Consider the following 27724-nt stretch of genomic DNA (forward strand, 5'->3'; position numbering starts at 1 on the left):
TCCTCCGGGATTTGAGACGATGGACTGCAGAGACCAGCACCCCCAGCTTTTACAGACAAACCTGTTTGATCCAGATCTGTGTATAATCCCCACTTTTATTAGGATAAAAACAAAACCAGATGCAGATTAGCAAATCAGTTGTAGGTACAAGAGAGCGAATACGCAGAATGAGAGAACCGACTGCCAAACACTAATGCTAAAGAATTCAAGCCCAAGGGCTTCATCCCAGGGAGGGACTGACAACCGCAGAGCAGAGCTGGGCAGCCTGGAAAGCTGCTAAAAACCACAGGAGATAACCGCGTTCGAGGACATTGCTGCTTATCCCTTAAATTAAAATAGACATGTTCCTTAAATACAACAAACACGAGCCCCCTCCATGCCTCTCGCAGATGTACGCGCCTGCTGCTCTCCCCAGACCGCCAGTGTGGGGCTGCCGGCGTCTCTTTCACACCAGGGGTGGAATACACCCCCCACAAACTTCCCCAGCCGACCCCCCACACGCACGATTGCTCGGAGGGGCTGATGGGTGTGCGCGGTGCTGGGCAGCTGCAATGGGAGCCCTCGGGCACCTCCTGCGACGGCCCCGGGCGCAGCGATGTAGGGCTGGGTACTGGTGCACACGTGGGCAGCGGCTCTGAGCAACGCAATGCTACGACTCAGTCCGTAACTCAGGGTTTTGGGGAGGCTTCGGGGTTTGGACTAACACACAAGCATCTTCCATGCAGGGGAAGCCATAAGAGCATGGTGGGCCAGGGACCAGCCACACCGCAGCCTGGAGACAGGGGCATCGTGCCCTGGAAGGCAAAATTCCTCCTCTGGGGAAATAGGGCAGTTTCCGCACAGCGCTGCTAAGGATGGGGTTGGGGATCGAGTCTGGCTGGATCCAAAAGATGTAGTCCCAATCACCCAGAGCAGGACATAAGTAGGTCCCCGCTGCAGGGAAACTCACAGGGCTTGTAACCACGTATTTCTTTCTCCAGGCTGCGGAGGCAAAAAGAGATCTCTGTCCAATGTAAATCCACTGCACACAACAGAGTCGTGCTGGTTTACACCAAGGACTCTCTGGGCACGGGGCTACTCCCCGGTCCCTCCCGTCACGACCGGCTCTGCCGTGCAGGAGTATGGTGGCTTTCAAAGTTGCTTCTCTCCGAGGGTGGGTGAAGGATCCCTCTCCCCCCATCAAGGGCACCCCGAAGCGCTGCAGGCCAGGGAACACGACAGGAGCTTCAAACCCGACGCTGGCTCCCCGCTGGAGGCACGGGCGTGTCGAGCTGCCAGCATCACCTCCAGCTTCACTTTTTGATTAATGTTCTTCCAAACTTTCCTTGGCTCCCCACGCTCCCACTTTCTGTCACCCTTCTCATTACAGATGTATCTTTGCATCAAGGAAAGCAGGAGGAAAAATTGTTCTTTCAGGGTGACAGCTGAGCGAGGGCTATATTATTAAAGGTACCAATCATAGGTGCCGAGCTATCATCGCACGATGAATGCACTTGTCAGGAGCCCGCGGCGGCCGGGGGAGAGAGGGAGGGAGCGAGGTGGCGGGACGGCGGCACTCGCTTCCTCGCTCCTCTCCTCCCGCCCCCCGCTTTCCCTCTCCTTTAATGTTGGCCACCTCCGCTCGCCTGAACTTGGACCTTCAGCAGCGACAATTTCTCTGGCCTCGACAGCACGATTAATTTCTCCTGCCCTCTGCGGGGCCTCCGAGTGCGGTGGAAGTCCAGCTGGCCTGCTGCTGATAAGATGTACCTTTTGATTTGTTTTGTCTTTGATTGCCTTTTCTGTCACCTACAATGGCTGGCCGCCTGGAGACCTCCACATCGCCTGACTGACGGATCTATTTATCTATAGGCTGCTCCCCGGCTTCTCCTCCCCCTCACTCCCCTCCTCCCCCAAACCACCACCTTGTACCACTGAAGTCCCAGTCTAATAGAAGCCGTGAAGGCTCATCCACCATAAAATACATCTGCCATCCTCCTTCTCTCCAAGATAAAAGCCTGTCAGTGTTACTTTCCAATTCCAGGCAGCTTGATTAATGGTGAAAAGCCACTGCAAGATCGACTTCTGGTTTTTACAAGCGCTGTCAGCCGGCCCAGGGTTATGCGAAACACACACTCATAGAAAACAAAACAAAATGAGAAAAGGTTGGGTGGGGAGGGAGGACAGGGATGGGGAGGAGGGGGTGAGGGTAACCAAATCATATTAGGCTCAAGACTAAATAAAATAGGAACCTGGAGCCATCAAATCCCTGTCAGCCAGGTGCAGAAATACGCTCCGCAGCTCATTGTACCAAGGCAAATTATGGCAATAATAAATCATTGTTGAAGGAAGATTGTTGATAAATTTTTTTTTTTTTTGTGATGGTGGCATTCAATAGGGGCGCTGGGACACCTGCCACTGGGCTTGGAGCGAGAGCCAGAGCAGGTTATTAGCCTGTCACTCAGCCCTCCTCCCCTCACCCCACAGGGATGGCAGGCAGTGGGGCTGGAATAAGAAGTCTGGAAAGAGAGATATTAAAAAAAAAAAAAAAATTAAACAGCGGAAATATTCCTACAGGAAAAAAAAAGGGGAGAGGGTCAAAAGAATTACAGCACTCTTTGCAATGCTCATTTTTGATAAAGAATATCTTACGGTGGCCCAGCCTAGTAGTGCTTCAACTACTCCACTTCACCTGTCACCAAGAGGCAGCCATCTCGGGGGTGAGACGCGACTGTCCGGTGGAGCAGAGTAACGCCACGCACTCTGGAAAAGTCTGGGAAAACATACAGCCCAGAAAAGAAAGCAGGGAATATTCCTGAACCACCGAGGCCGGGCTTGAACAGTCAGGAACGGGGTTTCATCAGGCTCAATCCTACGACAAGCGACACCAGGGCGTGTGGGGCTGTGAGCGCCGTGATGTTGGATCCCAGCTGACCCACGGCACCTCTCGCAGCGCAGGACCCTTACTGCTGTGCGGGAGTAGTGTCCAGTTCCAAAAAGAAGGAAGATTGCCCTCAGCTAAATCACTTACTGCAGCATCTCTGCACCTGCAGCAAGTTTCCTGTCCGAGTTGATTAATCCCAACATTTCTTGGGTGACGAGGTCTGACTGGATCATGGGAGAAGGTACAGACTGCCTAACAAAATAAAACCATGTCCCCGCTTTCACCACACCAGCGTGGGAAGGGCTCAACATCGCTTCTTGTAAACTGGAAGGTCAGGATGATCGGCAGATACCATCTTACCTCTACCAGTGCGAGGAGAAAGCCGGCAAGGTAGACGTAATTTCCAGTGACCTCTCACAGACAACTCCTCTGTTCATTTGTAGGGGTGGTGTGAAGACCAACACATCATATTTGACCATTTAGAGCATATGAAGTTGCCAACCCAGTTCTTGGAGCCCAGCACCATGCTATTTGCCCATCACGCTGGGCAGCACCTCTGGCCTGGCCATGGTACTTCAGTTTACCTCTGTTGCCTATTGAGAGACCACCCACGTGGACTTGTTTGAGTAGCATCCAAATCCTTCGACTCAAACCTGCAATCCAATCACCCAGTATCTCACAGGATAACAGCAGCCAAAACCTTATCTTACACAAAGGCAACACCTCAGCTGGATGGGCTCGGCAGGATGATGCTATTTAAACAAATAGAGGGATCTCTCATGTGCCCCAACTCCATTCCCCACTATCGCACTGGCTGCCGGGAGTTGCGCAAGTGGAGATTTGCCCTGCAGAGAAATCAACACCCAACTTCTCTCGCCTTTGGTAATGACTCCACAAGGGACCGCCGCACTCCTGTGGTGCGGGTGGGTCGCTGAGCCAGTGAGCAGAGAGCCTGCTGCTCAGCTGCTGCCGAGGAGGAGCCCAAGCAGAGGAGGTCTACGATGGAGCAACATGGCAAATCTGTTTGCAGCTTGCTGTCCCCCAAGCTGGACCGCCTCACTTCACAGGTACAGCACTGGTAAGGAGATGGCCGAAGGGACTGAAGGAAAGGGGCTGATAAGCAAGGAGCAGACGTTGCAAGGGAGGATGGCAAGCCAGCAAGGTAAAAGGAAGAAGAGAATGGAAAAGAAAGTTCCCCAAAACAGGAGAAGAAAGCATGAGGAAGAAGAAAGAAAATCTAGAGAATGGGTAAGAAAAAGGGAAAGGCAGAAAAATGCTAACAAAAGGCAAGAGGAAAGCACAACCAGAGAGGAGGAATAAACCCTTTGTATAGTGGATGCAATCCCAGGGAAAGCAAGAGGAGAAGCAGAAGAGAGACGGAGTGTTTGAAAGAAGGCTGTGCATTACAAGAGAACAGAGAAGGGAAAGAGCCAGAGGAAGAGTAAAAAGGCGAAATGGAGAAGGCCAAAGAAAGAAAAGGGCCCCCGAGAGGACGCGGCAGGCTCCCTGGCAACGCTCTTCCCGGGAAGCTGATGCCAGTAAAAGAAAAGAAAGAATTTAAAAAGGTGTTGAGTATAGAAGCAAATCCACCAAAACCCCAGGCAGAGGTTTTACTTCAAGTTATGAATTAAATCATGTATTCAATTTGTATTAGAGAGACCTCCACGGCCACACGCTTTCCAAATCAGTGTGCACAGGGGACCTCAAATCCTGCACCCCCTTTTGTCGCATTGTTTGCTCAAACAGCTTTGTTCCCCTCAATTACCTTACTAGCCAAAAGCTGTCACAATTCACTCCCACCAAAGCCTCTCTCCGACAGCTCATCTGCACGTCTGCGGCATCAGACCCGCGTCATCCGGCTGACGCACCGCCAGGTAGCGGGGATACGGGGCTCTCGCTACAGGCAGGCAGGCTCATTTCCCCAGCCAGGGTGCAGAAACCTGGGTACAATGTCCCCATTGTCAGAGTGCTCCTTGATCTTCCCGATGCACGTATGAACGATGAGAGCGCCTCGGCAAGAGCCGTCAGCGGGGCCCACGCCCGACCCCGCGCTGCGCAGATGTGAGGGATCACAAATGAGAGATGACAGAAGAGACCAGCAGAGTGGGGCGGAGCGGAGACAGAGAAGGAGGCAGAAGGTCGGCGAGGGGCAGCAGGTAGGGCCACCACCGCGTGCGTTCGTCATGCGGAGGAAGCCGTCGCAGACTCCCTTTGGAGCGGGAGCACAAGACAATTTTTCCATCTGGGTGAAGTTAATGACTTCCACAGTTAACGGACTAGCTGACGAGACTAGCTTAAGTGGACACATCCAAAGCCTACAGAGATCACAGGGAGGCACGGGCTCCCCTTCCCACTCCAGTCCTACCTGTGACCAGACACGGGGGCTGCGCCCAGGTGGGGAGGTCGGGAGCTCTGCCTTGGCATCGCCCCCAGCTCAGGCGGCTCCTGCCTGCCCGTGCTCAGTGGGCACCACTTGCACCCCGGTTTCCAAAGCTTCCTGGCCCCGGCACAGCCGGAGCTTCTGCACCGCCGAGTGCGGGGCTGGGTCCCTGGACCCAGCCAGATGACCCCCATGCCCACCTTCCCCAACAGCAGGATTGGGAACGGGAGGTGTCAGAAACAGGGAAGGCCCAATTTAAAAAAAAAATAATTAGGAAAACACGGTAACATCCTTTTACACATGTTAATTTTTAAAATGATAACATTATTTCTGTATTCCATTACTTGGAAAAAAAGCTTTCTATAAAATGAATAAGTATTTCAATTTGAGTTATTTTAGGTTAAAACAGTAGGTAACTATAATTCCCATTTATTACTGGCCAATTTTACTGTCAGTCCTTAATATTGCACTCTGTTGACCACATTATAGTGAATCTATATTGAAACCTCACATCCTTTTTTCCCCAGCTAGTTCTTTAAAACAGAAGTTTCTTGTGTATCTGCATTATTATGTCTGGACTTAAGTTCTACTTCAGAGCCACAAGATATAACCTTCTTTTCTGTATGCACGTTAGCAATATTGATGCTTTTTATTTTCAATATCTTATTCCTTCCTATTTTAGGGATAAAAGTATTTAATTTCTCTGACAGTGCAAGAATCTTTGCATGCAATGCAACTTCATTTCTAACGTGGTCTGTATTTTGAATATGACAGTAAAAGAAATAAGAAGTATTTCACAAATATGACCGTTTTCCATATACTATCTAATTGTACCATTTTTGATCGTTAGAAAAGCAAAGTTTATCTCAAACAACAACTACGGGAGATATTTCACTTTTTCTAAGAAACTTAGGGGCTTTCTTCCAGAACCAAGATTCTCTCCACTCTTTAATTGCCTTCATTTAAAAAAAATGTAATTATAAAATTCAGCATCTTTGTCTGTGATAATCTCCCACGCAGGGCTTGAGTGGCACGTGCATTCAAACCTGGCAGACTGTTCCCTGCTAAACTAGAACATGGGAGCAAGTTCACCATCGGCTCTGAATTTGGCGTAGAGCAAGTCGGCCGAGTCTGTCACGCGTTGCACCATATTCACACAGCGATTCACATATTCATGCGGCGAGAAAGGAAAAAGGGTCTGCACGTCTGTACTCGCTGCTATCGCACCTTTTTTTCCTCCCGGCGAGCACAACTCGTTGTGCCAGCCTGATGTAGCGCAGTGGCTTTGCAGTGTCACTGCAACCACAAACTCGCTGTCTTGAGAGGCAGACAGAGATGGATAGCAAGAACCGCCTGATCAATGGACCTTTTGTCCAACCCTTTATCACAAACAATAGGAGCTGCAGCAATCCAAAATATATTTAGGTAAATACTGGGAACTAGCAAGCCAACGTCTGCCACAGGGGCCAAAGACAATCCCCCAGCACCAGAGAAACATCTTTTCTGGGTCCCAAGTGGTGACTGTCAGGACCCCCAGCTCTGCTTCAGCCTGTCCCTTCTTTTATTATCCCAAATGCTCTCCGGGTCTGAGAGCTGCCTGTAGTTTTCCAGACCACTGACCGCAGGAGCGATGTGCTCAAGCTCAGTATTAATGTAAAGAACTATAGCAGCAGCTTTATTGAATGGCTCCGGCCCCTCTGGACATCTATATTGTACGACTTGGACGCAGGTGATAGGCACCTAAGATTAGAGAGACTGATAACTATATATTCCTAAAGGGTCCTGTCCTTCCGGATAGATTTTTTCAGAGGATGAATTTGCTTTGTCCAATCCAGAAAGCAGGATCTTGCCAGGAGTATCCACACATATCATCACTTGTCTTCAGAAACACCAGCCATCCTCCCTCACCCAGAATGAGAGCAGGGTAACCCCATCCCACCCAGGCCGGGACAGGAGGTAAGCAGTCATCAAATGGTGATTAAAGGCCCATGGAACACTTACACAGGAGAAAGTGAGAAAATTAAAAACGTACATCCAGGAATTGCTAAGCCTTTTAGACAGAAATAAAGCAAAACGGTTTTACATAAAGTCAAGTGCTCTTGCTGTTGTTGTAAGATGAAAGCAAATTGTGTGAAGCTCATCTCACGCCCTTGAACAGGTCACGGTGGACGAGCTCGCAAAGCTCCCGCGCCCCATCTGACTTGGGAGCCAAGGGCATCAGGCTCTTGTGCCTTGCAGCAGACATCTGTGTGAGCAAAAAGCTCTGATACACAGTGAAGAAAGGCCACCTCTGACCTCTGCTGCCCACCTCTCTGGGTGTTCATCCTGCTCCTGAAACCCCTTGGGTCTTCCTGCCACTTACAGAGGTATTTGGCAAGAATCACATCAGGCTCCTGCCAGAGGATTTATAAGAGAAAGGCAAAGCCGCCCTGTCAGATCTGCACTTTATTGCTGCAGTAATAGCTCTGCTGGGTAATGGAACAAAGCAGCGTCTTTCCGGATGACAGAGGTACCCGCTGGGAGGGCTCCGGGCTGGGGGATGCTGACTTGGAGCACCTGCATGTGCAGGAAAGCACCAGCCTCGTGGGTGGATGCCGGTGGGCAGGGAGAAGAGATGAGTTTTTGAGGTCTTTAACCTTTAACATGCTTATGCTCAGCTCTTACAGACTTACAGGCTGTACAATACCCACATACTTTATGAAAACAAGGTGGTAGGCTGCATGCTCTAGCTTAGCCTCCTGTACATGCTTCAGGGCTGTGCTTAGCACAGGTGGTTTTGATCTGGTTGGGTCTTCTCAAGGCATTTGTGAGACAGATTATACAGGAAACCCACAGGCCAGCAGGATGCTATCCACTGTTCAAGGTAGCAGGTAACTTAAGGAGTGTTATTAGTAACATGAAACACTCAATGGAAGGAGGTGCAAAATCCATAGAAGTGATTCATTATAGACTGCACCGCTCTTCTGTGAGTGCCCTTCCCCATACAAATGCTTCAGAGCATTCAACAAATCCCGATATGAGAAAGATGAAATCTAACAGGTAGCCAGAGGGAGATTAACCGATACCCAACCATAAGGTAACACGGCAACTCTGCAGCAGGGACAGAACGTGTCCTTGCTCACACTCTTCCCATGCCAATCCCCTCATAACAGCATCTTCCTGTTACTTTAGAGACACCAAAGAAGTTCCTTTTCCAGCTATCAGGGAACAGCGAACGCAGATGGAAATTTCCTAGGCACAAACAAATATCCAGCCGGGTACCGAAAGTCTGTCAGTACCTGTCAGCCAGAGCCCACCTGCTCCCCCCACCCTAGCAGGAACCAGAGCACAGCCGAGCTCCTCAGGAGCCGAAGGATAAACTCATCAGTGGGCTGCACGCAGGTGAGAGGGTTTCCCTTCTGACCTCCCCTCCACCTCAGTCTCACATTTAAATGCTGGAGGATGCTAGCTACTCCTCAGCTCACATCAGGGATGTCCTGGTAAGCTACAACCACAGGAACAAATTCAGTTCTGTCCTATTTAATCCCTCCGTCCTCCCCTACTGCCCCATCCTCATGGGCACAGAGTGCTCTTCAGTGTGTTTACCTTTGCTGCAGCACTTTCCATTTTCAGGGGGAAATGTGAGGCGTGGATAGTCTAAGGGTCACTTCCACAGAGGGACTGAAGCTCTGACATGAGCAATACCCGTTTCATGCAAGAACCTCCCACCACACCCACCCGTGGAACACAAGAAAGTAGGACGGAGGCTTTTATTCACGTCTTTAAAGTTGTGGGCTGGAGCCCAGGCTAAACAATGATCCTTTCTCCTGATTTCTAGAGGGTCCTTCTACTTCATTATACTCATACAAAGCTCCCCAGGCTGTAGCAATGTAACAGCTTTCAGGCAATTTCATTATTTCTCCAATAACACCTTCTAGAACCCCGATAGCATCAATCTGCCACCTCTGCTTAGGGAGATGATCCAGATTTGAGTTGATTTTATAGCAATTATTTTTAACAACCAAAAACATAGAGAAATGGTTTTGTCTTCTCTTATAGCAAACGTAAAGTGTTAAACTTGATGAATTGCAGGCACTCAAAGCTCTGACCATCACTTAATGGACTATGCATAAAGGAAACACTCTCTGGAGAAGTAGAGATATTCTACAAGGATGAAATAACATCAAGGCTATGATCTCTCAGCAATTCTGCAAGAACAAAAAAAAACATGACCATGCTGGCACACGGACCACTCAATTCTCTGACTCTCTTTTTCCTACAGGCACGAGTTCACTGCTGACACACTAATTTTGGGATTAAGGACAGCATGAAGTGTACTACTTCAGTAATTAGCTGCTCATAGTTATGTTTTAAAGACACCTACTTTATATACATACACGTGTGCAATTTGGATCTGCATTTCAATTTCTAGAGTTAACATTTCTTTCTGGTGCTTCAAGAACAGGCAACATCAATGGAAGAGGTAAGTACAGAGATGGCGTGGTGCAGACGCTGTATTTGAGTGAGGACTCTTGCAGTGACCAGCTGTATGACTTGGGACAAGTCCTGTCCTTCTCTACAGCATTTCCTTAGTTTGGTTTGTTTTTTTTTTTAAAGAAAAGTGTTGGGTTTTTTTATTCAGACTGTACAATCTTTGGAGCCAAAAATCTCTTTCATGTTGTAATTACAGCCAGTACCCACCAAAATGGGTGCTCTCATGCAGAACAAGCAGCTCCTACAACACAAGTAACAGCTGAGAATCCACTTCATAAAAATGGAAACCCTTCTAGTTTATTTGCTCTACGACTAGGGCTCTTCTCTTTTCACACACGAGATACCCCTGTCACCATTCCGGTTTAAAGGATCATGCAAGCTTCCAGCTATCCACTACAAAAAGGTAGATACAAGTGTTTAAAGCTAAATAAAAATGACAGCAATGTACCTCAATTGCAGAAAGTTGTGTTAGACCCCCTGGCTTGTGTTACCGTGTTCCATCATTAAATTAGATAAGCCTTATCCCAAAAGTTGGCTTGCTTCCGCTAGCCTGTACTGCTTAAGAAATGGGAGGCACTGAGATAAGAGGCAGCTCTTTTCTACCTACCTAAAGAAGTTAACCCACGCCCCTGTAAATCTCTCCTCCTTTCAAGAGTTACTCAAAGCAAGAGGGGCCAGGTTAAAAAAAAAAAAGTTCTTCTTATATAACTTAAAGATCACCAGTTCAAGCTCCATCCTCAAACGTCTGAGATAAAAGTGCTTAGAAAAGGAGTTAATTTAACAAACACACTTCCCTATCTTAAAAGTTTCTACATCTGCAGAATATGAAGAAAACTGTACAGTGGAGAGGGAACACCAGGTCAGGCTGCGATACCAAGGTTAAACAAAACATCGATTTCTATAGTACACAGGTATTCTGGGCTTTCTCTTACTAGGGAGATCTAGTAGGCAGCTGCCCCTTGGCAATTTTAATCACCATCCCCATCAGCACAACGCACTCACAATTTGTTGTCAGCAGTCATCAAAATCCGGGAGCTCAAGAGCATTGTTAGATGCACTCTTCTTAAGTACAGGCACGTCACACCACCACCTCCTGGCTTCACAAGGATACACGTCCTCGCTGCCTTGGCTCCTGCATTGCTTCTTCCCACAACTCCTTCATGGAGCTGTGGCTTCTCACCACACGCCCACCAGTTACTCTCTGCAGCTGGGCTCCGCAGTCCCAAATCAGTGTATAAATGACTACATTTGTGGTCACGGTGAGCCCTTGCTCTAGATGCATTAGGCATAGTTCTGCAGCCCTTGGGAATCCAGCAGCAGCAGCAACAATTCCTTGTTCTTGTATTGCCAAAAGATAAAGCTATTTAAACAAAAATAAAATTCACACTTACATAGTGAAGTTAATCATGCAAAATATTCTGCTCCCTGTTTCCTGCTCCCGTATGTCCGGAGCTGCCTTTTTCTTTTATAAGGCTTCACACCAGAGGTATACAGAAGAGACACATCAGAGCTGTAAGAACATCAAATGGCTAAAGACATGCTGAAGATTAAAGTGGATAATACCCATCTCAGATTTCAAATAGCTAATATTCCCCCAACAGTGCTCACACCATTTTTGGAACCATCCACTTGAGCCTTAATATGTAAGAAGGGGAATCTGGGATTTTATGTGCGCCATGTATCCTGATTTTCTCCAAAGCGATACAAAAATGTCTGAAACAGCTTTTTAAAAATTTATATCCTAACTGTTCTTCTGTTTTATTTGTTCCATCTATTTTAAGCTCTCAGGTATTCAGATTGCTGGAAAATTGACTGGCCCAGTCTTCTTGTTCTCCAACAAGAAATATCTCGGAGCAGGCATCCCATCTCTGACCTTGACAGCCCACTCTGCGATGACAAAGTATATCATGTCTGTGCTCATTCAGTCTCTAGCCCCTCTGATACAACTGCCAAAGGAGGTGCCAATTGTCAGGGTATTTCCTTTCTGCCAAGCGCCGCCAGCTTGGCTGGCGTCGCGTTAGCAATAGCCAGAGGATTGCTAGAATCTGGCCCACAGAAGAGTTTCAATTTCAGCAGATCCATCCAGTAGCATATTATAAAACAGCAGCTTAAAGCCTAGCTGACTAATTAGGTCCCCAGCTTCGAATATTGATATTGTTTTTAAATGCTTCTTTTTTTGTCTTCTTTCCAATTCCATAGACTGTCTCAGTCTAGGCTTAAATTGTGTAGCAATATTCAGCGGCTGTAACAGCAACTGCCCCTCGACACCTAGCATGCTTAGAAAATATTATAATTATTATAAAATCTCTAAAAGGAGAAGATGATAATTTTCAGCATTTCAGCTTAAAACAACCTCAATCCTGGCCCCGATTCGAAGAAGTACAAATAAATATTGGTGAACTCTGTTCCCAACTTTTTACACTGTATGACACCCGTCAGCGTAGCAGCAAAGGAAAAGAAAGAACACACATTTGGAACAGATTTAATACGCATTTCACTGATCCAAATTGCCTTGAACCTGGTGCCTTGAATTGCAGAGTAACATTGCCACCAGGCGGGCAAACGCTCCCCTTTGGCGTGCCAGCGTCCGTCCTTCGGGGAGGTTTGGCGAAGCCGGAGGGGCCCGTGTTTCAGACCCGGACCCCCCTAAACAAGCAGGCATTGTTTGAACACCTGCACACCTCCCCGTACGGCTGGGAGGGTGCCAGCAGTGCCGCTGGCCGCGGTTCAAACCCCGACCTTTTTAGGCAGGAAGCCGGCGAAGGCTGGGGTTTCTCGTCAGAAAGCTGGCAGAGGGAGCAGCCAGAGAAAGGGAGAGGGCAGGCCGCCCAAGCCGCACACCGAGTGAAACAGAGTTTCAGAAATGTCATTGGTCTCCCTCCCCTGCCCGTTTTTTCTGAAAGCACCCTTCTTTACTGGTGATAACGCCCTGCAGCCATCAGGTACTTGGACAGGCGTGCACTCGCTGTGGGAACGACTCGAACACTCATTCAGCACACAGCGATACCTGAGGAAGCACTTTCAGTATTCCAGGCAGCGAGGGCTGATTGAGGACCTGTCAGCTGTGTCACACCCTGTCGGCAAGCAAACAACAGCTTACAAAAACTTGCGCGAAACTCCCCAAAGCTGTGATAAAATTGAAGGCCACCTAAAGCTTATTATTCCTTGCTGCAAGGGAGAACAATTAGGAAAAGCAGTTACTAGGCCACTCGGCTTCCTCTTCTACCAAAAGCTGGCTGAGAAATCTATTTCACAAATCACAGTCTGTTCACAGTACAGGGACAGGGCTATCCCCAGAAGAAATCGAGGGAGCACAGCCATGAAATGTTTCACAGAGTAAAGCAACAACCTTTATAGTTGCAGCCAAAAGGAATTTTTTTTAAAACAAAAAAAACCCAACAACAAACCAAGCGTTCAAGGAATTAGAAAAAAAAGAAGTCCCTTTGTTTGCCATCTCAAAATTATATGGAGATAGGCCCTAGGAACGAGTGAACTAGAACAAACCAGATGATTTTTAAGGCTTCCTGAATAATGGTGACAGGGACAAAAATCAAACACCCAGCACTTAAGTGCTATGGCACAAGCTCTCACATGAAATCTACAGTGCAGAAGAAAAGGCTACACGAAGAATTTTGCACTTAAAATACTCCCAGCAGGAAGAGGATCTCAGACTTTGCCTTGGTGTTGGTATTTCACCTAGCTGTCCTGCAGATAACTCATCACATCTACAGTGACTTCAATTACTTCTGTGATCATGTGTGATGACATAATATTCCTACAGTTATTAATGCAAGTTTCCTGAGGAGAAATAGAACAGCAAGGGAGCAATCAAGCTGTCGTTTAAAACTACTTCATACACGACCAATATCTTGGATGAACTTCTTGCATCTAGTACCAGTATTTTAAATAAATTTGCTTTTAAGTACTAGTATATTTCTATTCAGGAGGAAGATAACTTGGAGTAAGGAAAAATATTAAGTTTAAAAACTCAGAGGGCAAACCAAAATATTGGGAATATCATCAGCTTTGAGTTTTGTTGTTTCAATTAATATCCTGTTACCACTATCATGCTACAAGAAGACTGGCACTGTATTTCATACGGAAATACAGTTTTTGTTAAACTGACACATCATTACCTCACTCTCCCACTATTTACTTGTGCAGCGCCTTATGAACTGCAACTCTTCTGGAACAGGAAAGCCCAGAGGAATGGTTAAGGTTCTGTTATCCTGGCAACCTACTGTTGATAGAAGACCTTGGAGCAAATACAATTTGTCTTTATTTCACACTGACACTCTAAACAGCTGTTTCGAGAGGGATCACTTTCACAGTCTCATAGGCAGGTAATGTTATTCTACAAGTGTTAGAATTGTAACAGTATTCAAAGCACCGAAAGCCAAGAATTAGCTCCAAAGATGTACTTTATTTCATTATAAAGCAGATTGTTTAGGCATTTTTTTTTCTCTGAACATCCACCATATGATCAGCAGGTCCTGCTTCAAGGACATAGGTGCTTGATAGTAGACAAAGATTTCACCACTAGACAACAAAAATACAGATGCATAGAACAAGTGCTGCTTAGACACTGAAGAGCTAACGGTCTAAACTGCAACCAGTTCAAACAGATGATATGACCGAAAATACAAGTACAGCTCCAGCCCAGCCAGAGCTGCGTGCCCAAAAGTGGAGTCCTTGTTACTTCAAAACAAAATTTGTATTGGGCTTCCTGGAAAAAACAACAACAAAAAAAATCCCCAAAGCAGAAGAACCACACCGCACTCCTTCCCTCTCCTTCTAAAGTCACTGTTTAACTGTCCCTTATTTCACATCAAAATTGTGCCGTGGCATACTAGTACTTTATGAAAGACAGAAAAATTATTGAACGTAGCGTGAAGTAATAGTGAATGGTTGGTAGTGAGCATTTCGCAGATACTTTATCCCAATACTTTTGTTCCTTTTCCAATTGTGATCCTCACCCCAGAGGCTTCACTTTTATTGATAGGTGTATCTCATTCCAAATTTGCAGATTTCTCACACATTTGGTGTTTGAGCTCAGTGCATTAACAAGGGCTTCTGGATGTCATCTGTGCTCCTTGGGTAGGTAACTGAGTCCCATCACTCCAAGCAGAAACAGTAATTCATATACTGTCAGCCCAACATGCAAAAACGCGCAGAAGGCATGTTGATGCAGTGTAGAGAAACATTCCAACATGGTAACTCCTCGTTCTGGTTTCCACGTTGTCCAATACTGATTGAGGAAAAGTGTATTTACAAGACTTGTACGCAAATATTTGCATTTGGTCCTAGGCACCCGATTAGTACTGACAATCTAAATTAAAATGGAAAATTAAGTATTATTCTGGTCCATTAAAGCCTTTTACTGTAACTTCTCCAATCTGAAGGTGTGATCTTCAAAAAAAGGAGTCCCAATACCTTCTGAAAAAGTACTTTTCAATGCACCGTTCAAGTCAATGAGATTATAGGATGGAAAAGCCTTCTACATAAGCAACTTAAAAGAGTTATCTGACAAGGGTCTCATATCTAGATCTATAGAAACAGACAAGTAACATACATTCTTCTCGCACTCCTTTGTAGTAATGAGACTCAAAATTCACTAGATATGAGTAGTCAGATAACATCCTGATTGCTACAAGACCAGAATGTAGTATCAATGAAAGAAACTTAGCTTCAGCAAAGAGCACAAGCAGATTTGCATCTAAGCAGGAATAACATCCATTTCTTTCAGCTAGCATCAGAACTAGAAGTACTACCACTAATGGCAACGAAAACTAGGAGGTTTTACAAAGCTGCCGGTATGACCAAGTTTCAAAGTTGCAACTCTTAGGCACAGACTCTGGCAGAATCTAGATTGACCTGAGTTTTCTGCTTATGGAGGAGGGGTGGTGGGAAAGAACACATTCCTATCTTACACAGAACCTTGACAACAGTCTCAAGCCAACATTCAACATCTGACAAGGTCTAGCGTCGTAATTACAAGACTTTGGAATTAGAGAAATCATTTAGTAAAAAGAAACAACTGCCTTCCAAATCTGCCATACTGAAAAAACCCCCGAACACAAAACTGAACATATTAAACACTGTTTGTGCTTACAACCATAATTATGGAACTTGAGCATTAGAGGGAGAGATTTTTCTCACCACTACTGCAAAGGAGCTGCAAAAACAAGTTAAATGAAAAAAAAAAAAATCCCTTCCAAACATTCAACAAACATTTATTAAAACCTGTAAAGGGTTCAGGTATACTAAATTTGAGAGGGGCTCAAAAAAATTTCAAGGGTCATTGAACTAAATCCAATTCAGAAAGCTGATTCTCCTAACACATAATTAAAAAACAATTTTCTTTAAAAAAATTTTTTTGCACATTTTTCCTCATCAATTTATAAAATGCAAACTGTATGCTAGAAAAGTTTGAACATAAGGGAACGCGCTTTGGAGACATTATTAAAATATGTGTTCCTATAGAATGACACTATCAAGTTTACATTACTTCTTTTCACTTGACTGGCTATATTTTGAGAATGTTCCTCCCCTCTTTCCTGGGTCCATGAGAAGCTAGGTTTAGAAAAGAAGAGCTCCCATGCTGCCAACTTCACTCTGTTCCTTTACAAAAATTTCAAAGTACTGATAAATGATAGTGACAGCGAGCAAAATTCCAGTTCCAGACCCAATTGCCCCAAGGAAGTCTGCCAACACAGAGAGGGCACCAATACAGAGACCACCAAATGCAGCAGCTGTAGGGATGTACCTGTAAAACACAAAATGAGAATAGAAAAGGTGCCATTAGAGTTTGCTCAGGATACTATAGGGTTAGTGGTACATGGGATCCATGGAAAGTATCTAAATCAGAGGCAGGTTTTTTCCTAGAAAACCAATCCCACTGAGAACAGAAAGAACACTACAGAGATAATCTAAGCAGGTGGTTAAAAAAAACCAAGAATGAAACTACATGGAATGGAAAAAGTCAACGGCAGAATACTCTCTTCTCTCACGGGTCTACAATCCAATAGTGCCAGTATACTAGGTAAGAAAATAAAAAGCTCAACCTAACTGGAAGGAAAAAAATGCTAAGCTAAGAGAAGGTACTACAGCCCACCATGCAAAGCACAAAGATTAAGCTTATGGCTATTAGCTCTTCAAGTCATTTGCAGATGACCGAAATCTAAAGTTACGATAACATTTCTGTAACATGAAGGGTGCGTAGGTCCTACCCTGCAATTAAAAAACCTAGAGAGACCAACCCCTGCCTACCTCCGCACCTAGTAGATTTAAGTAACTACTTGTTTTAGAAGCAAGGTCTGCGTGAAAACAGTACTCAAGACATAACACATTAAAAATTACAGTAAAAAAATACTTGTGCATCAGTTTGAAGTAGTAAAGGCCACTCAAACGCTCATTATTAGCTATCCTATAAAAAGTATAAAAATAAAAAATATAACAGGAAAATACAAGCTCCAGAATGTAAGGCATATTCTCTATTTATAAGGCAAGAATATACTGTACAAGTCTTCCATTAATGAGACAATATTCTGTCTCATGCATGTAACATTGAAGCTGAAAGAATATCTGTGCTCTAGGATTTAGAAAATGGAAGTCAAAGCAAAATTTGCCATGTGTTTCCCCATAATGCTTTGCATAAATAGCCTGTGAAATGTGTAGCTCACCTGTTTAGTTCATGTACCATTGAAGTTTCTCTGTGGCCTCGCATTACCATTTGTTGTTCTTTCAATTGTTTGGCAACCTGTATTGAATCAAGAAATGGAGCAAGTAAGTTTAGCGTCATTTGCCAAGGCCATGGAACTTAGTACTACGGGAAAACAGAAGCAAGACATTTCAGTAAGTGGTGGTGGGTTTGTTTTTTTTTTGTATTGTTTTGGTTTTTTATACTATTCATCTGAGTTTAAAATATAGTATTTTAACTTCAGATAGATTGCAGTCACAGGCACTTTTACACACTGTCAACTATGCGAAGCTTTTTGGATAATTCTAGTCCTATTGAGAAAAGGAAAATCTGGAAATTGGTAGGCTCTCATACATGTAATTCAATTCCTGTTTTGCCACCTACCCTTCTCCTGGTAGGGTTTAGTAGATGTTAGCAAAACCATCCTATGAACTGTCCACTCCATTTCATTTCTCACATTCAGTTGAGCTAACTATTTATTTGTGGGGTCATATGAGAAACTATGTGACTTAGAAAGAATCCCTTCTTGGAACATTATTCTTAAATTGGATTTCTGCAGTCGTACAGGGTTACAATAGAGCCCTGTAAACATTTTACTAACAACTGAGGGGAACTGAAACTCTAGCAGGGGAACTTCTGAAGGTGCACGTCACTGAATCTAATGTACTGAGAACACACACTTTCAGATGATTGAGCTACCAGTTTTCCACTATATAGCGAACATTTAAGTAATGATTTAACAATTCTTATTTCTGACCTTGTTTACATGAACTTAAAATGATTTTAATATACTTTTCTGATAATGAATAAAGTGTTAAAATCTGTATGTTGGTTTATACTGAAATAAAACTCTGGCTATACATGGCTGCGAGTGCCTCCCTGCATGCCTGACAACAAGCAGCTAGATGCAACAAAACAAGAGAGTGCTCACGCTGTTACAGCAACTGTGCTATTACATATTTGTTAAAGAATGGATTAAACCATTCCATATGGCTGCCAAACTTGATTTCCTACCCAAAACCACACAATACAAACATACCACGATGACAACTATTTTCCATCTTGTTTTCCAATTCCAGTTTCAGAATGATAGAGTTGCTGAATATCAAATATCCTGTAGCAAATGGAAATTTTGAGAAGCTAGGCTCGGGTACATTAATGCACTGCACTATATTCTCTGTTATCAGCACTCTCAAGTTAAAAATAACAACCTCTAGTTAATCTTCCCCAAAAAGAAGTTAGGAACTCTCTATACCAGGCGTGGGTATTCAAGCTTTACCTGCAAGTTCTTAAGTGGCAACTGCCTTGCACACAGTGCATCTGTCACTTGGCACTGAAAGAATTTCTACCTTTCCTGTTACCCTGCCTGCCCTCACAATGATCAGATGTTACATAGCAATGTTCAAAGCTTCCTAATGCCAATGAAAGCAATTATTTGAGTTTTGTTGTTGTTGTTTTTGAAAAAGCAGTAAAGAAAACAGGGAAAAAATTACCCCCATTCTGCCCTCATCCTCCCCACTTACAAAAAAGACATAGTCACTGTTCACACAAATGATAAATATTACCAACAAGACTACCAGCATAATAGCTATTTCAGAAGAAAGTCAGTCTTATTCTTACAGCAGCCCATCTGTTTTCATCATATAAGCTTACATAATTTATCATTTTATACTTACATCTTTGGCAGAGGAGCCAGAGACTTCAATCCATGTCTTGGAGAAGAAAGCACAGGAGCCCAACATAAATACAATATAAACAACTGCATGTACAGGGTCTTCTAACACTGAAGAAAAGGACTCTGGAGGTGACAGATAATAACAAAGTCCACCAACTGGGTAAGCACGAGCAGGGCCTCCAGATGATGTGTCCTAGAAGAAGGAAGCAAGCAGTCACCAACTTTCTCACTATTTCTTAGCCATTAAGCTAAGCCTGGGTTTATATCACCTTCATGACACTGCGTATCATTACCACTACAGCATCACACAAAGATTCAACTTTACTATCACAAGCAGTTTCTAAAGTGGTAATGGAATACAATAAGGAACAGCAAAAATACCTAGGACAGCAAAGAACAGCCCAAGGTAACAGGTAAACGGAGACTTAACACGTACACTCATCACAGCAGGTCTCATACTCTACCATTAATTTAAATGAATTACTAATTTAGGAGTTTCAGTGTACATGACCATCTGTAGAAGTGTGCCTTACTATTTAGAGAGACCACCTCCTCAACCATGCATTTTAATAGTGCTCTTATAAAGCTGTATGTAAGATTAGAAGGAATACTCACAGACCAAGTGCCCAGGAGGCTAACCAGTAAGTTGCCACTGAAGCGAGCAGAAAGCATCTGGGAGATGACATACAAGTTTGACACCAGGGCGGACTGAAGAATAATGGGAATGTTGGAAGTATAGAACAGCTTGATAGGGTAGGTGTTGTACTGGCCACGGTAGCGAGCAGATTTGATAGGAAGATCCACTCTGAAGCCCTGGAAGTTTTCAAAAGAAAGTCCCCCGTTATATCTGGACATGAACCCATACCACAAGGCATAAATTGCACGTGCAAGGCCTTGACAGCAACAGAAAAAAACCTGCAATCACTTTGTGCAAGTACACATACTCTACCCAGCGGGCTATCCATGCGAACACTGCTGCAAAGGGCCTGGAAGCCTGCAGAGTTGTCTAAACTCACATGTATAAGAAGGTATGAAAGACGTAGACATCAGAACAAATCTGAAGTTTCAAGAAGACTGAACATAGTGTCCAGGACAAGAAACATTAAAACTTCCTGTATTCTTCAGCAGTTTGCTGCAACAGCAAGAGACAGACAGACTCAAAGACCTCAAAGTATTTTCCAGTAAAAAGCAATAGCATTTGGGTTAGGTAATATTATGGGTACACATTAATCTCTTTTTTCCAAAGTAGGTCTCAAGTCTTTTGTGCGGCTACAGTAAGCGTGAAAACTGATTAAGAGAAGCTAGTGTTAAATGAACATCCAGATGTTGCAGGTACAAAAATGAGTCTTCTGAAGGCACTAGAAAGTGAAAATATAGTTTCCTGTAGAAGGAAGCAGATTACAGATCTACTTCAGTACAAACAGTTTTACAGTCCTCTTTATTCCAACTGACCTGGAAATAAATTACAATAGCAAAGACAAAGATGGTGGCAATCAGATTCATAAGGTTGGGGAGATTCTGACGGTAAAAGGCCTCACGAAGAGCTCTGACTTTGTCTGTACGAGTAGCCAGAAGATGGAACAGAGCAATGATGGCTCCCTCAAATTCCATGCCTTGGAAAGCAAAAGAAAAACCAAGTTAGGTGTGCTGTGATTATCTCCAGACTTCAGTGCTTTGTCTCATTAGGCGTACTTCTGAACTACAGGATTCAGAATGGGATTTCTCCAAGTCTTTCATCTTGAGCATGCTCTCAGACTTTTACTACTGTCATCCTTCATATCAGCTATGTTATTTCCAAGATTTTTTTTTAAATCCCCCTGTAGTGACCTAGAATCACAACCCAACAATCAAATGGGATAACTTTCTTGGTCTCTAGAAACATTGATATTCACCAAGTTCTCTCCCAATTTAACTAAATTAAATTAAATGAGGGAGGTAGCATGCTTTCTAGTATCATTCATGATGAGACACTAGTTATTGTTTGTATTATAGCACATGTGAGAACCTTACTTATGTTTTCTATTATACAGCACCAAACAAGATCACCTCCTGTCAGGTTTGGAGAATAAGGTCTTTTGGGCAAAGAGTAAGACATGCAAGGAGCAGAAAGAAACAGATGATATTTGTCAGCAAGTTGGGCAGCAGCCGTAATACAACAGCAGTCTACCATTATCGAGTTTTAATGGAGACACTGTAAGAAATTCAAGTGGAGGAAGTATCTTGAGAGATACTACAAAATTAAAAAGAAATGTCTTTGTACTTGCACCTTGCATAGGAGCACTTGCTGTATTAACAGGGTTCACTACATGGCAACTACATAGCTAAGATGCTAGTAGCAGCATTTGCCATTTAAGTTAACATACTGAAAAAAGAGATTTTGCCTTTTTGTACAAAATTAAGACTTTTCTACAACTGACATTTTTATATTTTAAATTGTCATTCTATATAAGAATGTAAAGAGTTGGGATTTTATAAGAATATGGGGGGAAGCTACTTAGTTTTTTGTTTCATTTGATAAATAATTCAATCCTAACGCACGTAAAAAAATGGACTACGCCATATTACCTCGCCCCGTGTTCACCGTGGTGGGGCTGAATGCCTTCCACACAATAGTCTCACAGATATTGGTAGCAATGAAGAGAGAGATGCCAGAACCAAGACCATATCCTTTCTGTAGGAGCTCATCCAACAGCAGAACTATCAATCCAGCAACAAAAAGCTACAGTAAAAAAAAAAAAAAATACAGCATTAGTCCCATCCCTTTTTTAATTTTTGTTAAAAAATTAACTTGTACTAAAAGATAAGGAAAGGCTATATATATATATATATGAGGAAGCAAGCACACTTTGATCTTTTTTCTCTGCATGTGGGGCAGGCAGTCTGTAAGGCTGATTTTTTGATTCTTTCAGAGGAAGAATAAGTAGAGGACTAAAAATTACCTGAATTGTGATAAGCAAGCAGATACCAGCACCCATCTCAGATGGGTCTCCATACATTCCAGTCATTACATAGACAATAGACTGTCCGATAGTAATGATCATTCCAAACACTGCAGAATACAAAAAAAAGGTATGTATTTGTTCTGGAGATTTATGTCAGTAGCTAATTAGAGAAATATAAATCACTTCTTTGTAGAGAAAGTTGGGAAAGAATACATAAGTCACGGGATGTTTAAATTCAAGGGCAAGTTAAGTTTGTTGTCTGAATCTGGCACTGAAAATACAAACACACACAGACACTTCAGAAACAAATACACTTAGAAGCAAGTGGGTTTGGTTAGCGAAGATATTAGTTAGATATTGAAAACTCTGAGTGTGTTAAGATATTACCTCAGCAATTTATGTTTCTTTTTTTCCATTAAAAACAGATCAGTAAGCAGTGTGGTGCAGCACAAAATAGCTGAAGAATACTCAAATTTTTCTAAAAGCCATTTATAAAGTGAGCACAGAGATCTCTTATTGCTGAGAAAGAGCCATGCTTGAAACTGCAAGGTAAAAACAACTACAACAAACATCTTAATCAATATTAACTTTTTTAGGCTAACACTGACCAACACAGTTCAAAGGCTGGGTCCCCACAGCCTACATATTGCTTCGTTTATCCAATGAGATTACAGCAGCAATGCCAATTGCAGATACTTTTCCATTACAAACCTATCTGAAGCTTAACAGCTAACAAGCCAGAGAGCAGTCAGTAAAAGACTAATGAATTACAGAAATCTGTAGCACAATATGAACACATGGCATGACAGAAACCCATACATCTGACTCCAACATTCAACACATTGTAAGGTTACACTTCCTATTGTTAGGGTTAGACACTCTAAAACATCGGCCTTTAATATCAGCTGTTACCTACATTTCTGTGCTCCGTTGAAGAGAGCTCTGTCCTTTGGGGTGTCACCAACTTCAATTATCTTGGCACCTGCCAAGAGCTGCATGATGAGCCCAGAAGTGACAATAGGTGAAATACCCAGCTCCATCAACGTACCTGCCAGACACAGGAAGAACAATGAAAGAAAATAACGGGGCATACCATAGCCAGGCACCTCTGAAGTTCAAAGTTTGTTTTCTCCACCCCTTACATCACGATGGAGAAGATATAAAACTCCAAATCTCCATAAATGTAAAAGGCTTCGATGGTAACAGAAGCTTGTTAGAAGTCAGTCTAGTAAGTAATGCAGTACTTCTCAGTACCTTAAAAACTATGTTCGTTGAAAAAGACTTTTGCTGTCGGGAACAGATGTACTCTGCATAAAACAAGGTAGGAATTTGCTTTCTGCCTTTGACAATCAGTCACTTTATTATGTGTAATTTTAAACAGGAAAACCCAAGCTTTTTTCAGGAGTGCATCAAGTTGCATGCATGCATATATGCACATCTCATTATGATATAAACTGACAGATAGCCCAAATGACATATATTGACAAAGTGAATTCAGGAAACCGTCACCATTCTTAATTCATACCTGCATTAAAAAGCCTCTACAAGAAGCTGAAATTTATACAAACTATCATTAATTTTAATCTTCTGTGAGACAGCCTCAAAGACGTCACCCAGAAAACCACAACACACGTATAATATGGTTTGAAACACGAATCAAAACGCTTGAAATATATACAGAAGATTGCAACAGCAGTGATGCAGGTAATTAGGAACTGTCTCTTCCCTAACCCTTTCCCCTCCAAGATGCTCCTTAATTTTTGTATGTATAATAGATTGCACACAGCCAACCATAAACTCATTTTGTCCACAAAGTAGTGCCTTTCCCAATGCCACACTGGTTTATGATTTTACATAATATATAAAATGACTTTTCCCCTCTCTATTTCAGTTTCTATCTTCGTTAAAATAGAGTGCAATGTAAGAACAAGTCCAAAAACATTTTGATCCAAGCTAAAAAAAATTCCCTCTTGAAAGACTGACCATACCTCTATTTGATGCCAAAATCACTCTCATCCAGTAGAAAGGATCTGCTGAGTCTGATGACATGATACCAAACAAGGGAATCTGCATTTCCAACCAACAGAGGAAAACAGGATTAAATTAGAGACTTCATAACATCCTTTAAACATTTCAGCTCTTCCTTCAAAACAAGGGAAAGGAACATACCTGGCAGCATACTAAGAAGATGAAGAGTGTGATAGCTGTCCATAGTACCTTTTCCTTAAACTGAATCTAAAGGGGAAAAAAAACAAACCACAACAACAACCAAAGATGATAAAGCTGTCAAGATAATAAGATCTAGTCAATCAGGCAAACTTTCATAGTAGCTAAAGCGCACTTGGTCTTCTTGTGAAGGGACAAAGTACAGGACATCCTAAATAAAATAACTCACTTTTCATCCCTTTTATACTATGTAAGGCCAAAGAAAATGACAAAACTTTACTGAAACTTTAATCCAAATAAACAAGCTTACACCAATGGAAGGTAATTCTAGTACTTCTACAGAAGTGAGTCCTACATTTTTGCAAGAAAGAGCTTCTGGTGTGAAAAAAAAATACAGAAAAGCTTACCTTAGCAAGTAATCTTAGATTAGAACTTAAGAAGCAAAGATTTTTCAAGTTGCTATTTTAAACTACTCTAGTTTACACTCCAAAATGTACTCCTTTCAACATCTCACCACTCACTGCTATGGCATAACCATATCTGCACAACTGCATTTACCAGCAAATATATTCTTGTACAACCATATCCACAGTACAGGATGTACTAGACAAGCACTCCACTAAAACCAAATATGCCTAAAACTGCCATTCTCCCAACAAGAAAAAACCACAAAATCCCACAAATGTAAACTAAGCTGTAAACATTTTATACTACACAAACGTAGACCTAAGAAGAGAATTTTATTAACTTACCTTCCGTTCTGGCTTTTGGATTTCAGGCAAGATAACACAGAAGGGCTTGATTACTTCAAGAAATTTTACTGTAAGGAAATTAGTTAAAAGACAAAGTGAACACACAGATACAAAGAACATTGGGAAAAGCTCAAGTAAAATTGAATTTGGACACGTAGTTTATATGTTAAAAGTTCCAGTTAAAGACAAAGGTTTGTTGGGTTTTTTTTAAATTAAATTCTTATCTGTTCTAAATACATCTTACTAGCTGAACCTCTGTATAAGCACAATATGGATTGGAAATAGGGAAGAAAAAAAAAGTCAAGAGTTTTCTCCTTTTACCAAGCAGGCTGACAGCACAGAAAAACCCTTGCCATTGTTTTACACGAGTTTATCAATACACTTGAACTTTTATTTCACAATAGCTTCTCCCCTAGCCTGATATTTGAGAAATACAATACCCAAGATAGTTTTAACTCAGGGGTTACTTTTGGGCCATACAGCTTAAGAATTCCCACACACTGTTCATAAGCAACAATTCAAGTTACTTTACAGAACATCTCATGCAACGATTGCCTTCTAGTCAAAAGGCCATATCCTTACATCAGAAAAGTCAAAGTTGTCTCAGTCTTAGAAAAAGCATACAAAACAAGAGGGTATCTGCAAAGTCACAAGTTGTCCTATGAGCAGAGAGATCTGATTTTGAACAGAGTTAATGCTAAACTTAAGACAAATCTAAGACTGCACACGTATTTTGGACTGATTTGAATTAAAAAGTGTACAACAATGCAGAAGAACTGAAACTACTGGTGGCTTTCTACTTCTTTGTGGAAGGCAACAACTTTAGTGTCAATTTTGTAACACTTTTAAGACCAGCCCATAAAAATTATCTACTTAATTTCAAACTGTTAATTGCCTGAAAAGTTACACTAGATTGTGGTTTTAAACTTACACTGAATCGTGATTCTCTCCTACATCTACAATGATACACAGATTGACTAAGATGCTTTTCAAGCAGCTCTTCCTCGAGGTAGCAGACTCTAGATTTCCATTCACTCGGATTAATTCTATCTGCAGATCACTGTTTACAGTTTACTCTGACAATGTAACTGAGTTTTTGGCTTAAAGCGTTATGACCAACGACCAAGGCGACAGCCCGTCTCTCCCTGCCTCGGTACCGCACTAGGCACACTCGAGCCTGGGATGGCTGGGCTCTGGAGTGCCCGCCCGGCGGAGCGGCCCGGTCACCGGGCATCACAGAGCAAGCTCCCTTCCCTAGGGAGATCTGCCATACCCGGGAAATGGGACCTTTAACCGCAAGGGGGGGGCGGGGAGGGGGGGGAACCCAGAAGAAACCTCCAAACCAGAGGAAGGGAAACCCGCGCAGGGCTGGCCACGGAGGCAGACTCGGGGCCGGCGGGCGAGGGCAGGGCAGCGGCCCCTCAGAGGGGCTCCCCGCCGCCCTGGCCGCCAGCAGCCTGGAGGCGGCGGGAGGAACGGGCCGCCGCGCCGCCCGTGAGGAGGGCCCATCCCAAGGTGCATGTGCAAGGGGAGCCGGTGGCCGAGCCGCGGCCCCTTGGCCGCCACGCGCCCCGCGGAAACCCCCCTCCCCTCCCTTCCCGTGGCCTGCCGCCGCCCCCCGGCCGAGGCGCCCCGGTACTCACTGCCCATGGCGGCCGCCGGACGGGAGCAAAGAGCGGGCGGCGGCGGCGGCGGCGGCAGCTGCCTCGGAGAGACACGTCAGGGATGGATCCCGGCCGCCCCCTTCCGCTTCCTGCCACGCGCCGGGTTCGCCGGGCGCCGCCGCCGCTGCGCAGGCGCCGTCGCCCGCGCCGTCCCCCAGCAACCGCCGCCCTCCGCCGCCGCGACGGCAAAGCGCCTACAACTCCCATCATGCACTGCTGCCAGAATGACCCTCACCCGAGGAGGAGGGCGGAGGGACCCTGATGCTTATTGGCTCCCCGCGGGTCCATGCAACCAATCAGACGGCGAGGTAGCGCGCGGCTTGCTGGGAGTTGTAGTCGTGGCCCCCCTGGCCGCCATCTTAATGAGGCGTAGGAGTGGCACCTGGGAAGGGCAGTGGCGAGGTGTTGAGGTCGTAGGTTATTTTGAGGAACGCATGTTTTAACTACCAGAAGTTGTAATGTTGTTTTAAGAGATTTCGACAGATAAATACATAAGTAAACACTTAAAATTTATTTTCTGCTTTTGTGTTTTTATAGTGGAATGTTTTAGGCCTTTCTCTGCAGTAAGAAACTGCCTGCACGCCCGGCCCCCCCCCCCAAATGGCAGGCGGTGGTGTCACACAGTCACTGCGCGCCTCAGGCTGGGCTTAACACACCCAGATCGAGCTGGGCTTCTAATAAAGTATGTGAAACATTGTGCCAAGTGTCAAAGAAGGCATGGTACGTCAACACGTCACTGTATCACCCAGGAGCACCAACAAGTGAAATGTGCTCACATTGACTTCTTGCTGAAGGTGTTTCTGAGAGTCACATAATGTCCTGAGAGCTTTCCAGGCCTTTATAGAGGGAGCTATCACCAGTCTGAAAACGAAAGGCAAACAAGTTTTAGAGGAACAAGAAAAGCAAATAGAGGTGTTAATACAAAGCAATTAAAGTCAGCTTATAGGCTCTATGAAACCCATAATGGCTTCCACAAATCTCCCTGTTATTTTCTAGGTGCTTAGGTATGCTTTGTTTGATTATTTGATCCCTACTTTTCGGAGATTAAAAGACTAGTCCTAATTCCCATTTCCTTTTTTTCCCCCTCTCTCTTTTTCTTTTTTGGTGGAC

General features: G+C 43.9%; 2 protein-coding genes across 2 annotated transcripts in view; both read right to left on the minus strand.

Moving 5' to 3' along the window:
* Nucleotides 1–14119: 14119 nt before the first annotated feature.
* SEC61A1 (SEC61 translocon subunit alpha 1) lies at nt 14120–26653 on the minus strand. The gene is made up of 12 exons (XM_076346376.1): nt 26594–26653; nt 24951–25018; nt 24202–24267; nt 24021–24099; nt 22949–23080; nt 22030–22139; nt 21656–21809; nt 20543–20703; nt 19706–19903; nt 19092–19283; nt 17399–17475; nt 14120–16482 (listed from the first exon to the last, which is right to left on the minus strand). Exons 1-12 carry the CDS (start codon nt 26598–26600, stop codon nt 16296–16298), a joined length of 1431 nt encoding a protein of 476 aa, XP_076202491.1. The 5' UTR covers nt 26601–26653; the 3' UTR covers nt 14120–16295.
* A 456-nt stretch (nt 26654–27109) lies between these two features.
* Nucleotides 27110–27724, minus strand: part of KBTBD12 (kelch repeat and BTB domain containing 12) — a 56389-nt gene continuing 55774 nt past the window's right edge. The window contains exon 10 of the transcript XR_012996030.1: nt 27110–27475. The gene's annotated coding sequence lies outside the window, so the exon portion shown is untranslated. The remainder of the gene's footprint in view (nt 27476–27724) is intronic.

Source organism: Aptenodytes patagonicus, chromosome 8 (assembly GCF_965638725.1).
Source record: "Aptenodytes patagonicus chromosome 8, bAptPat1.pri.cur, whole genome shotgun sequence".
Classification (NCBI taxonomy): Eukaryota; Metazoa; Chordata; class Aves; order Sphenisciformes; family Spheniscidae; genus Aptenodytes; species Aptenodytes patagonicus.